The sequence below is a fragment of the Molothrus aeneus genome, chromosome 10 (assembly GCF_037042795.1).
Source record: "Molothrus aeneus isolate 106 chromosome 10, BPBGC_Maene_1.0, whole genome shotgun sequence".
Lineage (NCBI taxonomy): Eukaryota > Metazoa > Chordata > Aves > Passeriformes > Icteridae > Molothrus > Molothrus aeneus.
In genome coordinates, this window is record NC_089655.1 from 5,359,254 (window position 1) to 5,374,463 (window position 15,210).

General features: G+C 50.7%; 1 protein-coding gene across 1 annotated transcript; it reads right to left on the reverse strand.

Annotated features, from left to right (window-relative positions):
- Nucleotides 1-5,762: 5,762 nt before the first annotated feature.
- On the reverse strand, nt 5,763-8,912 carry A4GNT (alpha-1,4-N-acetylglucosaminyltransferase). Its single transcript, XM_066556898.1, has 3 exons — nt 8,796-8,912; nt 7,658-8,107; nt 5,763-6,374 (listed from the first exon to the last, which is right to left on the reverse strand). The coding sequence occupies exons 1-3, from the start codon at nt 8,910-8,912 to the stop codon at nt 5,763-5,765; spliced, it is 1,179 nt and encodes a 392-aa protein (XP_066412995.1).
- Between the last annotated feature and the right edge of the window lie 6,298 nt (nt 8,913-15,210).

A 15,210-nucleotide genomic window follows, 5' to 3' on the forward strand; every position in this document is an offset into this window, starting at 1 on the left:
AGAAGTGAAGAGGGGGTGTGGGTCTGGCTTTGGGCACCTCTGCTGCCTCCCACACCCCCTCAGCATTCCCAAATAATGTTCTAGGGAAAGGGAGATGTGCAGTGAAAGAAACCCAGGAATGTGTCACAGACATGTTTTTTGAAAAATCCTTTTGCTGGGATTTTTTCTCCTGAGAAGCTGAGAGGCCTCAGGAACAAAATGTAGACAATGATTATCTGCTGCTGTGGAATGCAACAGGTGCATCTGTGATTGGTCTCAGGTGGTTGTTTCTCATTAATGGTCAATCACAGTCCAGCTGTCTCAGACTCTCTGAGAGTCACGAGCTTTTGTTATCATGCCTGTCCATTCCTTTCTTTTCCTTTCAAGCCTTCTGATGAAATCCTTTCTTCTATTCTTTTAGTATAGTTTTAAGATATCATTTTATATAATATATATCATAAAATAATAAGTCAGCCTTCTGAAACATGGAGTCAAGATTCTCATCTCCTCCCTCATCCTGGGACCCCTGCGAACACCACCACGGGAGATGCTCCTCAAAAACATCTCCAGGAAACATTCACGGGGAAAATCACGGAGTCACTGCTTTTTTCTTTGTGCTTTTGGAGCAGAAGCGCTGCCCTGCGGTGGAGCAGGGGCGGGTGGAGCATCGCGGGCTGCCCGTGTCCCTGCAGGGGCTCTGCTCGGTGCTAGGTGGTGGTGTTGCATCGCCGGCAGCTCGGGAATGCTCGCAGGAACTGCTGCTCCATGGGCTTGGACGGCGAATGTCCCCTTGAAATCCCCATGCCAGGGCCCTCCACACCCTCAGGGAGAAGGAGCCCGGGGTAATTTAGCCCAGGAAAGGCTGCTGGAGAGGCAGAGCAGGAGCAGGGAGGTCATTCTGCCCCTGTACTCAGCACAGGTGAGGGCACACCCTGAGAGCTGTGTCCAGTTCTGGGCCCTCAGTTTGGGAAGGACATTGGGACACTCGAGTGTGTCCAGGGGAGGCAACGAGGATGGTGAGGGGCTGGGAGCACAAACCCTGTGAGGAATGTTTGAAGGAGCTGGGGGTGTTCAGCCTGGGGAAGAGGAGGTTCAGAGGTGACCTTACTGCTCTCTACACCTTCCTGAAGGGAGGCTGTACTCAGGTGGGGTTGGCCTCTGACAGAACCAGAGGACACAGTCTCCAGCTATGTCAGGGAAGGTACAGATTGGATATCAGGAAAAAATATTTCACCAAAAGAATAATAAAGTGCTGGAGTGCTCTGCCCAGGGAGGTGGCAGAATCACCATCTCTGGATGTGTTTAAAAAAAGCCTGGACATGGCACTTGGTGCTACAGCCTAGTTGAGGTGTCATAGGTTGGACTCAATCTTAGAGGTCTCTCCCAAACTCATTATTCTGTGATTCTGTAATTTGCTGGAGGGACCCTGAAAAGCAGCCTCAGAGGTAGGAGTAGGGAAGTGAATTCCCTGTGTGACCCTCTGCTTCTGCCTCCACCATCCCACCTGCCTCTCGAGGGGGATTTTTCCAGATGGATGGGTTTTTACTGCTGCTTGGGGTGCTCTCCAAATTAAAAAAATCCACTTAGGAGCAGTTATTGTGTCCTTGGAGCAGCTCAGGGCTGGTGGCACTGGAAGGACAGACATACCCTGTTGACCCACAGGCTCTCCAGCACATCCTCCAGGATGGGGTGGCACTGCCCCTGCATGGGGTGGCACTGCTCCATGATGGGTGACACTGCTCCAGGATGGAGTGGCACTGCACCTGTGTGGGTTAGCACTGCTCCAGGAGGTTTGGGTTTCTCTGCAGGGCTTTCAGCATCTTCTCTGTTGGTCCCTGAGGCGGGTGCTGGTACCAGCGAGGACTGGGCAGGGGTTGGGGGGACCGCTCTCCCCCTGGGTGGGTCCGAGCAGTCCCAGAGCAAGGAACTGCTTGCTCTCACAGGCTACATCCCTCACAAAGGAGCAACTTCCTCCCCTGATTGGATTAATTACTGCCCACAGCTTTCCCAAAATCCCAGCCAGGGCCCAGCAGCCTTTCCCAGGGAAGTGCTGGTGATGGAGCTGCCCAGCCAAGAGCATCAGGGGCTTCATCCCCCCTGTGCCCCCAGCAACTCTGCCCAGCACTACCCCATCACCACCCCTGAGCCCAAAGCCAGCTTCATCCTGGTGCTCTGGGGACAGGGATGGTCCCAGCTCTGGCACCACCTGAAGGATCTTCATCAGCACCACTTTGGTCACCTCCTGGGTCCCTGCAGGGAGAAAAGGCCTGTGAGGGGCAAAGAGGAGCTGAGGCCCCAGCATGGAGCCCCAGGTCCTGGTGAAGCCCTGCTTTTCCTATATGAAAAGCATGGACACAACTGTCCTTTGGGGATGGCACCAGCCCTTGGAGAACAACCTCTGACTGTCACCGTCATATTTTCTGAAAAATCCCTTTGCCCAGGATTCTTCTCCTGGGAAGCTGAGAAGCCTCAGAGAAAAAGGAAAACAATGATATTTCATTTGCTTCTCCTGTGTTTTGCTGCTTTGGAATGTGGTTGGAGATTGTTCATCCAATGTGTGAATTGTTTTTACTTAATGGCCAATCGGGGCCAAGCTGTTTTGGACTCTGAAGAGAGTCACGAGTTTTCATTATTATCTTTTAGCCTTCTTTACCCTTTCTCTATTCTTTAGTATAGTTTAGTTTAGTAATCTTTAATATAATATGAATCATAAAATAAGAAATTAGCCTTCTAAGAACATGGAGTTAGATTCATCATTCCTCCTTTTGACAGGGGTCTCAGAAAATACCACATCTGACCTCAAGGCCACTGGCTGGAGGATGTCAAAGGGGTCACAATGCCCCACCTTGGGTATTTGTCAACAGCCAGCCCTGGTTTAGGACTGGTTTTATTTTCTGCCTGCACTAGGGAGCAGAAATCCTCTTTTCCTTCCCCTGGACTGCAGTGAAGGATCCACAGCAGGCCCGAGATCCCTGTTTGTATGCAGATAACCACTGGCAAGCTGAAGGAGGTAAGTTGTGAAACTTGCTGGAAATCTCATGGAAATCTCATTCCTCTGGGATCTAGCTGCGATGCCAAGGGACAATTTTGGTTTGTGAGCTGTGTTGGCAGTGGAAGGACTGGAAGTGTCCAGTCCATGGCTCACGTGAGGGGAAGTACAGCCAGATCCCTGCAGGGACTCCATGGCTGTTAGAGAGGGACACAGAGAAGAGACAGTGCTCTGAAGGGATGGAAGTTATGAAAAATGTATCTATCTTCAAATTTATTCACTTCAAAATGCCATCATTACCTTCAGCTTTGTTTGCTGAGAGCAGTTGGATCTGTACAGAAACAGACTGGGCATCACAGATAATTTTTGGTAATTTTTTGGCAATTTTTCCTCTCTCTGCAGAATATTATTATTAAATGCACTCAAAACCAGAGCAGTGAAGAGCAGATTGAGCACTGAGATTCCCCAAGAGCTGTGTCCCTGCAGCTGGCCATACCTGAGAGGGGCCAGCTCAGAGCCTTTCCTTCCCACACACACTGCCCTGGCCATCAGGTGCCATCCTGTCACACCCACGCGTCACTCAGATCTGATAACAAGGAAAAGATGCTCTCAACTGGAATTTAAAGCCTTGCTCTGATGGATGACACCCCAGCGGGTGACTCCTGCTGACAATATTCATGTGATACTTTGTGTTTAATGAGTGCCAAATAGAGTAAAACATCACAGGATGGGCTTGAAATGGGGCTTGAAATTAGGCTTAGTCTAAACTCAGCAAATATTTTAAGGCTGCTTAGAGTTAAACATCTGCTTAAATGCTCTTAATGAGCCAAGGACTCTTTTTTTCCCCCCCATTATAATTATTATTTCCATTGTCTTCTTTTCCTGGGGTGTTTGTGGCCTAGGGCTGCTGCCCAGGATGGGAGCTGAGGCAAAAATGGAATGAAAAGGTGAGATTGTGACAAAATGGGTTTGCAGCCACCTCTTCCCCTCATCAGCCAGGAAAGCTCTCTGGATTTTTATTCATCACTGGGATGTCTTCCCAAGGGCAGAAGATGTGCCACCAGGTACAGAGTCTGCTGCTGACAATTTTGGGTTTTCTCACTGGCCATGATAGGACACAACTTCAGTCATTTCTGGTGTTATTTTCCTCAATAATTTAATCATGGAGCCCCAGACTGGTTTGGGCTGAAGAGAACCTTAAAGCCCATCCCATTCCACCCCCTGCCATGGGCAGGGACATCTTCCACTGTCCCAGGGTGCCCCAAGCCCTGCCCAACCTTGTGGGTTTCTTGTGGCCATGGGCACAGTCTCATCCAGGCCCAGAGAGTAGATTTAGATGGGATATTGGGAAGAAATCCTTCCCCGTGAGGGTGGTGAGGCCCTGACACAGGATGCCCAGATCCCTGTGGCTGCCCTGGATCCCTGGAAGTGTCCAAGGCCAGGTTGGATGGGGCTTGGAGTGACCTGGGATAGTGGAAGGTGTCCTGAGCTGAGAGCAGACATCCACAAAGCAGATGCTCCCAGAATTGCCTGGATGTGGGTCCATCTCTATCCACAGGCATGTCCTGGAGGGCACAGGAGGGGTGAGGACACAGGAAAAATATTCCTTCATGTCAGGCTTCTGCTCCAACAATCACCAGGACTCAGCTTGGCACCACCTGGCCTTACACTGGAGTGACTTTGGGGGAAAACAGGGCAAGGAGGAGCCCCTTGCCCAAACACAGGAGCACACAAACCCTGTGTGCAGAGGGCACCCTTGTCCTGCTGAACCCCAAATTCTGAGCTGCAGCCGGCTCAGCAGCTGCTGTGTTTGCAGGAGATAGCATTGTGCACACGGCAAACATTGGATGACGGGGACAGCTCCCCACCTTTCTCCTCCTGAGTTAAAACCAGCTGTTCAGAGAGACTCAGCAGAGATCTGCAAGCTGGGCTTCTCTTTAGGGAATTGGGTGGATTGGCATTCTCCTGGGAAGGAGAGTAGCTGGAAGGGGATTGCTCACTGGGAGCCCTGTTGGGATTAAATGGGATTTTTGCACAGCTGGACATGGGTGACCACCTCATGTCCATTGGAATCCATTTATTTAAGAGGCATTTGGAAACCTGGAGGACCATCCCTATCCTTCCTTGGTGTCTCAGCATCCCCTTTCCATGCACACTTTCTACAGCCAGGATTCACCTGGGAGGATGGGGCAGAGCAGCCACTTCCTGGCAAAACACAAAGTAAAAGTGTGGGAGCACAAACCTTTGGAAAATGTGACTCATTTTTCAGGGAGAAGTGAGCTCAGAGGTGTGGTGGTTTATGAACTCTTTTGTTTTCACTCATACTGAAGTCCCTCTCAAAAACGTAGGGTGTAAAGTCCATGTGAGGAAAACACCAGGAAAAGATGCTGGTTTGGGTTTCTCCTATTTTGCCCCAGAGGCTCCAGTCCAACGTCTCTTGTGCTTCCAACTTTTCTGACGTGGGAAGCTGCCGCTAGTTCCAAGAGGAGCAGAGACAACATTTCTCCTGGGAGGCCATCCCTCTCTTTAGGAACTTTTCCCTTGGAGAAGCTTGTGAACAGGCTCAAAGTCTGTCAGATTTGGGAAGGTTTGGTGCATGAGCACCTATCAGGAAACAGAACGGAGGCAAAGGAGTCCTTGGAGGCTACATCTGGTGGATACCCACCACCATCCTCAGCATCCCAAGGGAATAGGAATGGTGGTCATGGAAAGTTCTTTCTTTCTCCTACAAAGCCGGATACCGACTGAGTGGGGATTGTGTTTGGCTGGAAGGATCACCCCTCCTTGCTCCGTGTCACTCAACCTCCTCAGGGTCTGGGAGATCCCTGTGCTTGGCATTCTGGATCAGGTCCTCGTAGGTGCTGGGGCAGTAGGTTTTGTAGAGGTTCTCAGCCAGGGTGTTGCTGCCCGCCACCACGACCTTGCGGTTGCGGTTCATGAAGTTCCAGAGGTGCAGAGCATAGGAGTGGTTGAAATTGGGGCTTTTATCCCACACCTGGTAGTACCGGCTCCAGGCTGGGTACGGGATGGGGTAGAAACGCTGCGGGTTGAGGAAGGAGATGTTCTGGCAGCTGTGGTCCTCGGTGCCCTGGAAATCCGTCAGGTTGCAGAGCGTTTTGAGCATCCTGGTCATCAAGAAGGGGCCCTGGTTGCCCCAGATGTTGCCATTGTACTTGAGGACGAAGTTCTCCATGCAGTCCCAGATGAACTTGTGGCGGGCAGGGAAGCCGAAGATGCCGTTGCTGGAGAAGCGCGACTTCTGCGCGGCCAGGAAGCTCTGCTGGGGAATGGGCCGGATGGAGATGACATCTGTGTCCATGTAGATGCCCCCGTACTTCCAGATGAGTGCCAGTCTGCTGGCGTCAGAGCTGACGTGCACCCAGTTCTTCTCCTGCTCCGGGACCACCTGAGGAGGGGGAAAGGTGAGATGTGATGCCACAGGCAGGGAACGGATCCAAGCCATCCACAGGCACCTTAAACCCTCATGGCTGCAAATGTCACTGACAGCTCTGGATGCCTCCAGCCATTGGATTTACTGTGATAAGATAAGGAGCAGAGTGTGACCGTGTTCACAGGGGTCTTAGGATGAGGGAAGAGGCGAGGATCTGATTCCATGTTTCAGAAGGCTGATTTATTATTTTACGTTATATATTACATTAAAACTATACTAAAAGAATAGAAGAAAGGATTTCATCAGAAGGCTAGCTAAGAAGAGAAAAAGAAAAAGAAAGAATGATAACAAAGGCTTGTGGCTCAGACTCTCTGTCCGAGCCAGCTGGGTGTGATTGGCCATTAATTAGAAACAGCTGCATGAGACCAATCCCAGATGCACCTGTTGCATTCCACAGCAGCAGATAATTGTTGTTTACATTTTGTTCCTAAGGCCTCTCAGCTTCTCAAGAGGAAAATCCTAAGGAGAGGATTTTTCATAAAAGATGTCTGTGACAGCAGAACAGTGCTTTGTTAGCATTAGCAATGCAGGAACGTTTCCCAGGTGGTTTGATGGCACCTACAGTGTTAACCCAATGCCACCGTGAGTCATTCCCCGCTATTTCAGAGGGACACAACCCACTTAACACACTCCCAGATCCCTCCCAGCTCTTTGAACCAGGCTGGAGGCTTTTCATTGGCATTTGTTGGCATTTGGAGTAATTTTTTCTCAGGATAAGAAAGACTTCAGAGGAAATCTGCCTGCCCTGCCCAAGCAGTTTGACCAAAGCTACGTGTGGGAAGTTTGCCCGAGGAGCTTTATCCAGGGTGGAGCTCACCAGATCCCACCTTGGCTTTGCATGTTGCTGCTACAGAACCTGAAATCTCTCCCCTATCTCTTATCTCCTGCGGGCTCCGTCAGAGTGAGGCAGCTCTATCAAATGCTCAGGCAGCACATTTTGTTCAACCAGCTTCTGTTGGGGAAGATTATTAAGGCTGTTTTCTCAAAACACGTCTGCAATCTATTTTTACCGATGTTCCCTTTGCCAAAAAAATCCGATTCTCCAGATAAGGCCAATCACGTATGCCATAAACAGAGAGATGAATGTACGGCAGAACGCGGCCAAAATGAATCTGTTCCCAACCAAAACAATGAAAGTCACTAATTTCACACAGTCCTGCATTCCTCATTCCTTTTAAAGCCTTTCCCCACCCCTAGTTATAACTTTTTTCCTGTTTTCCACTTGTTTTAATGCTCACCTGGTTGTACCACTGGAGCAGAGGGGTCTCCTGGAAGACGGTTTCCATCTGGAGAGGGAAAAGGAAGACATTCTTCATGGAAGACAAGAGGGAGAAGGCTGCATAGCTGGTGTTCATGTCCAGGGCTGTCTCGTTGTTGAGCCCCCTCATGAAGAGGATGATGGGCCTGTCCTGGTAGATGCGGGCAGCGGATTCCACGGAGCACGACACCAGCGGGGGCGGCTCCAGGCGCTCCGTCGTCTCCAGGAAAATGATGCTTTTGCCAAGGTTCAGCACCTGCTCAGGCGTCAGGTACTGCTGGGCCATGGGCAAGTAGGAGAAGACACAGCTGGACAAGAGGGAGATCTCGTACAAAATGCCCGAGACAAAGCAGAAACAGAGGCATATCTGAATTTTCCTCAACATTCTTTCTTTCCTGGAGCGTTTGGGGGCATGCCTCCGACATGGGTGCTAAGGAGAGACAAGGGACAGCAAAAGGAGGAGCCAGTTATTGCTCAGCAGGACTGGGAAATGGAGGGATGAGGCTTTGGAGAGTGAAGGGTGAAGGCAGTTTGGTGACAGGCCTGGTGACAATTCCTCTATGGGTACAGAGGGCTCTTCCCCCCAGGATGAAGATCTGGGGTCCCACCTCCTTGGCCCCAGCCAGGCAGGGGGAACCAGGAGAGGTCTTGGAGAAGGGATGGGCAGCTGTGTCCCATGGTGCAGGCACAGGCTTGGCAGAGAGGGAAGGACGCAGGCAGAGCAGTGGGAAGGGTCACCATGGCAAGGCAAGGAGCCCCAAGACCATCCCTGGGGCAGACTGGTGTGGGAAACTGTTCCCAAGCACTGCAGTGCCATTCCAACACGTGCTTGTACCAGGGAATCTGTGGAGCCAAATATGCCCGTGGAATTAGGTGCCCGAGGAGGCCGTGAGTGTCACAGGGGGAAGGCTGTGATTTCAGTTTGGGGTCTGTCACCCAAAGCTAAAACATCAGCATGCCAAAGGCCTTTTCCCAATCCATCCCTTCTGCTGACACTTCAGCCATGACGGGTGAGAGGGATTTGTGTCCTGCAGGGATGGATTCTTGTGATGGACCAGAGAGAAGCAGATGAGGGTAGAAAGCAGATGGTTTCTTACAAGGAAGGAATTATGACCTACCTGGATTATAGTCCTGACAAATCTACATTTCCAGCACCTTTTCTTGCCCTGGCGGTGACTGTTGGGCTCCTGCAAAGCCCGGCTCCCTGGTGAGGACACCCAAACCTTCTGGAGCATGCAAAGGGATTTCTGGAGGTACCAGAATGCTGCACAAGGGAAAACCAGCTCTGCTGCTGGCTCAGCCTCAGTCCCAGGAAAGGTGTGAGAGCCACCTAAAAGGACAAAGAAGGCCATGTTTGGTGAGACCCAAAAGGACAAAGAAGGGCCATGTTTGGTGAGACCCACCTTGTGCCTGGCACAGCTCCCCCTCCCAATCCCAGCAGCACACGAGGCCATACAGCCACAGGGAGTTCCTGCTGGTAAGAGGCAGGATGGAATGGGATCTGCCCTGCACTGTCTGGTGACACAAGGAAATTCCCTCCTGAAATGACACCTGGTTGCACCTGAGCGGCCCTGCACGGACCAGGAGCCAGGGTCCAGTGGAGGGAACATACCTGGAATGACAACCCAATGTCCAAGAGGCCCTGAAAGTGCCCAGAGCTTGATTGATTGAAGGGAATGGCAGGAAACACAGCTCTGTGTGCTGGGATAATTAATGAGCCTCATTCCATGTCACCCTTCCAGCATACAGATAAGTCTGGAGTGGAGCAAACCCCATGGAAATTCCCTGCCAGTGCTGAGCTTGTGCTTGGAGCTGTGGCAGCTCCTGATCCATTTCTCAGAGCTGGATCTCATCAAATTAAATATTAAAGCAGTGACTGTTCCCATCAGTGCTGCTCCCCATGCTGAATAACAGATTTTGTTGTTTTCCATTCCAGATGCACAGGGTTTCTCATCACAGGTTCCCAGGACAGCACAGGAGTTTGGGAAGAAATTCTTGGGTGTGAGGGTGGGGAGGCCCTGACACAGGTTTCCCAGGGAAGCTGTGGCTGCCCCTGGATCCCTGGGAGTGCTCAAGGCCAGGTTGGAGCAATCTAGGATAGTGGAAGGTGTCACTGCCTATAGCAGGGGTGGCACTGGATGAGCTTTAAGCTTCCCTCCAACCCAAACCTTTCTGGGATTCCATATTCTATGTTAATTTTTCCAGTCCCATTCCCAGTTTCTCTCATTGTCCCTGCACTCTGCTGTGAATGGCAGCCCCTGGGGCCTCCCTGCAGATATGGAATTTGAGCGGAAGAAGGGAATGGAGAGCAAATATCCGCGGTTTGGAAGGGCCACGTTCCCGAGCCTGCAGATAAGGCAGCCCCGTGGGGCTCAGGTGGAACACACATGTCCAGCCCAGCCCCACAGGGCTCCGGAGACACCAGCACTGACATTAACATAAACTGCAGTGCTCAATCTCCACATTTCCTCCCACCTTTCCCACCTGTGCCTCGTTCTCAGACAGGTGCAGTCAATTTACTCCGGTCATTTGAAAAGAAAACAGAAAGAAAATGTTGCTCCCTGGAAGCTCTCTTACAATCTTGGCTTGGACAGGTTTTTAGGCTTCTGGTTGTTGGTTTTTTCCCAACCCAGAGATTTTCGGGATTCTGGTTGTTGTTTTTTTTCCCAGCCCAGAGTGGCTTGAGTTGGTTCCGTGTTTCCAGTGCAGGATGAGCTCATTTTGTTCCAACCTCCTGCCACTGGAGTTCAGACCCCTTGGACTCCAGGGCCAGGAAAGCTCAGGGGATCCTTCCAATCTAACCTGGGTCATCCCAGTCCTGGGGGACACCCAGTGGTGCTCCTGTACCCTTCAGACAGGGACACCTCCCACTGTCCCAGGTTGCTCCAAGCCCCATCCAAGCTGCCTTGGACACTTCCAGGGATCCAGGGGCAGCCACAGCTTCTCTGGACACCCTGTGCCAGGGCTTCATCATCCTCACAGGAAGGAATTCCTTCCCAATATCCCATCTAACCTCTGGCAGTGGGAAGCCATTCTCCCTGTCCTGCCACTCCATGCCCCTGTAAATCATTCCTGCTGCTCCTCCAGTGCCAGCCAGGGACTGGAGCCTCTCTGTTCCTTTTTAAATCTTGATGCCACTCTCCCGAAGCAGAAACCCGTGGCTTTGCTTTGATTAGAGTTGGGACCACGAGGACATTCCCATTACTGGATTCATATTTCTCCTTTGATGGCCGACAGATCCGATGTCTCAGGTCTTTATGAGCAGCCCAGCAAAGCTGTGCTCGCAGTAGTCCTTCAGATTTAAAGCAGCCCGGGAGGCATTTTATTTGCAAATTGCGGGCAGAGAATGAGGAGCCACTCCAACACCTCCGTGCTCTGTGCATGACATTGTGAAGAGAAACACGCATCTTCATCGGCTCATTTCGGGAAATTGTTTTGCTTGGTTGGTTTTCCAAAACCCCTGTGTGGCGAGTTATGAATTCTCATCACATTTGACCTGGAGGCTGCTGTTATCAAAATGTTCCCTTCCCTGCTCGAGTTAAAAGGACTGCGGAGCTGAATGTTAAAAATAAATCCCGGCCATTGAATAGATTACCCTGCTGAGTGGGATGATTCTGGGATGCGGCTGCTGCCTTGATGGCCCATCTTGTAAAGAGATTTCTTTTCTTGGGGCAATTTCCGTGTTTCAAGTGCAGCATGAGGACGGCTGGGAGACTACAAGGGAGATTACTACAGATGCCTGTGATAACTACCCAAGGTGGCCTGTGAGACACCGGCTCTGGGAATGCAGTGGGATTTTACCACCGAAGGGGGGCAATGATGCTCCTGGGTCCTGGCCGTACACCCCCTGCACATCACATCCCTAGAGTCCCTGTGGTGTGCAAAGGGATGAGCCCAGGACAGCCCACGGGGCACCACCAGCCCTGCAGGGACTCAGACTCAGCTTGAACAAGGGCTAAAACTCCTCATATGCTGAAAAGGATATTAAATAAATAAATAAATAAATAAATAAATAAATAATCACAGCACCTGCAGCTCACATTTTGCCCAGCCCCTGTGCCCATTTCAGTGTTCTCATTTCAGTTTTAGGCTCTCCAAAGCGAAAGCTGCATCACAAACTGCAGTTCGAGCACCAAAAGCAAACACTGCACATCTCACAGGTCCCTGCCAAACCCCAGTGCCACTGAACTCACATCCCCACAGCTCCTGGAATCCACTAGGATTCAAAGCAGAGAACTCCCCCCTCTCTGTAGCTTTCCCCTTAGAGGCAGTGGGATTTGCCTTTGGGATGCACCCACCCTGTTTCTGGGAATAACCCCAGGCCAGTCCCAGATTTCCACACAGATAGAACCTGGTGAACACACACTGCTGATTTTTGAATCTCTAAGGAAATTACAGCTGCAATCAAGCCAAAGCACATGCACACAGGCCAGCCCCAGCTTCGTCACATTTAACACCAGGCACATTTGGAAAGTGCTTCCTGATGGAAAACCCGTGCGAGGAACCTATGGGGTTCATGGCAGATTAATTAATGCATCTGCTCTGACCAAAGGAAGGGGCTTCTCACTGTCCTGTGCCACACCTGCCTCCCCATTCCCCAGCTCCACAGGTTCAGGGACGGAGCCAAACTCACCTGAGGGCTGCCAGGATCAGGAGAGGCGTGCAGGCTGCTGGGCAACTGCACTGGGAGGGACACAGAGGCACTGGAGAGCCCGAGGAGCTGCGCTGCCTCCCGGCTGCGTGCTGCCCTGGCAGGGCTCGCAGCAGCCTCATGGCTCTGCTGTTTGCATTCTGGGGTGCCCAGATAAGGCTCAGCTGGGGCTGTGCTCTCCCAGCAGTGGGCAGTGCCGGGTGCTCCCGTGGCCAAAGGTGAGTCCCCTGCTCTGCCAGCGTCACAAGGGGTGGGTGGGACTGGGAAAAGGCACCTTTTGGGGATGGCTTGCAGCACCTTCAGCCTTTTCTCTTTGTATCCAGATCCACACCTAGGGAGGGTGTTCTAGGGCAAGGAAGAACTTTGCTATGTGGGGTTGGTGCTCTGTACACTTCCAAAGGAGGCAACATCCAGGAGTTTGGTGTTTTTGGGGTCTTCTGTGGCAGGAAGGAAATGATGAATCTGACTCCGTGTTCTTAGAAGGCTAATTTATATTATATATTATATTATATTATATTATATTATATTATATTATATTATATCTATACTAACCTATACTAAAGAATACAGAAAGGATACTCACAGAAGGCTTAACAAGATACTAATGAAAAACTTGTGACTCTCCCCAGAGCCCTGACACAGCTGGACTCTGATTGGTCATTAAGTTAAAACAATTCACACGTTGGATAAACAATTTCTAAACCACATTTTAAAGCGGCAAAACACAGGAAAAGCAAATCAGATAATTATTGTTTTCATTTTTTCTCTGAAGATTCTCAGCTTCCCAGGAGACGAAATCCTGGTGAAGGGATTTTTCAGAAAATATGACAGTGACATGGGAGATTCAGGACTCTTGGACAACTAGCCAATATGCTTAAACATGAGCTGTTTGTTGTTTACCTTACACACATATTTATAGATTCTACAAGCTACTAAATACACATTTCTTGATTAGTGTCTTTGTCTTGTTCACCCGTTTTCTGCCTGCATTTCTCAGAGTGCGTGACTGATTACAGTCTAGGGGTTTTACAGCCTTCTATTATCTAGTTCTTCTGGTCTTGGTATTTGGTTTCTCAGCCTTTTCTTTCTTAATTTAGCACAATTTATGTTTCAGTAGCTTTGACAAATTCTTCAGGCTTTGATAACAAACTTAGAAGCAGGCTGCACACTATGGCCTAACCCTTGTAAATACATTGCAACAGCAACAAGAGGTCTTTCTTCACAAACACCTCCCAAATTACCCAGCACATCCTGCCCAGGCAGGTGGGGAAGTTCCCAATCCCTCAGAGACTCTGCTCATCCCCAGCAGGATGCCTTGAGGAGAGCAGGAACAGGACTGGGTGACCCACCTCAGACTGGAAAGATTCTCCCAGAGCTTTCCTGGCCCTGGAGTGTGAGGCCTGTGAACTCCATCCTGTGCTGGGACAGCAGAATTTGTAAGGAGAAGTGGAGAATTTGTAAGGACAAGTGGTATCCAAGAAAACTGCCCAGTGCATCCCCCTGAACCAGAGCCCATGTGAGGACCCCACAGCATCCAGGGGAGATGTGACTCCTGGCTCCAGTCACCAACAGCAATCAGGTTCTTTGCAGGTTCTTCTCTCCTCCTCATCCTTTTCCTTTCTCTTCCTAGTTTTGGCCAAGCTGTATATCCAAAAAAACTAGGAGAGCTGGAAGATTTGTCCAGCCCACGAGTGCTGGCATCACCACGTGTTGCACCCATTTTCCATCCATTTTCCACCCAAACCCCCACCTCTCTCCACCAGCAGTGCTTAGAAACCACCAAAACCACTCAGTGCACCCCCTCCCACAGTCTGTGATGGCACTAAAAAGCCAGCCAGCTCTTCAAAATCAGCCATCAACATCCCAGGGGCTCTGCTTTGCTCGGGGCAGCCCCTCAGCCCCAGGCAGGGTGCAGAGATCCTTGCCCGAGTACGTGATTCCCTCTGGGAGGGCTGGAGGAGGATGGGAGAGCAAACAGCGCCCACGGGAAAGGCAGCCAGATACCCAGGGCTTAATCAGCTGATAAGAGCCCGGGTAATAATGCCGGGAGGGCTCCACTTGTGAAAAACATCCCTGGGCCAATGACGTGGGTGAGGAGCCCAGTGTGCCGGCACACCCCTGGGTGAGGAACCCTCCCCTTGGGCAAACACCCACGGGTCCATCCCTTCGGGTGACCTGCAGGGAACTGGGGGGGCCAGCACACAGCTCCAGCACTGGGGGTGAACACATCCATCTGCCCATCCAGCAGATCCCTGGCCCTGCAGAGGGATGATCTCCAGGGTGCCCTCCAACACACACAAGCCCGTGGCTGCATGGGGGTCCATTCCTCCCAGGGCACTGGGAAGTGTCTGCTGAGCCTGGAAGATGCAGCAGCACCAGGACAGAGATAGCAGCTGATAGTAAAAGTTCCAGCCCAGTTTTTATCTTATCCATAACATGGAATGTTGGGGAAGATGAAACAGGAAAGCCTTATAAATATGATTGTCTGGCAAAAGAGTTTGAGAATATGGAAACTATAAGTGAGATTGAAATGAAAGCAAGCTTTGAGATACCTCAGTTACTGAACAACGGGAAAACAATGGTGTGGCCAGCTGAAGGTGATCCCCTTTTGATGGAACACCACCCTCTGCTTGCAGGCAGCTCCAAGGGTCAGAGCAGACCCTGCCAGCTTGGCAGAAGGGGCCCAAAGAGGAATTTTTAGGTTTTAAAATGTAACACAGTGGGGTAATGTAGTGATTCTTATAGGCTGTATGGAAATGCTATAGGATTTGTGTCTTGTACTAGATTAGTAGTTAGTGAGAATCAGAATATTCAGCACAGAAGAAGATTTATGGTATTGTAACGGGAACCTTGCTCTCTTGCCTTTTGCTCTCTTACCTCTT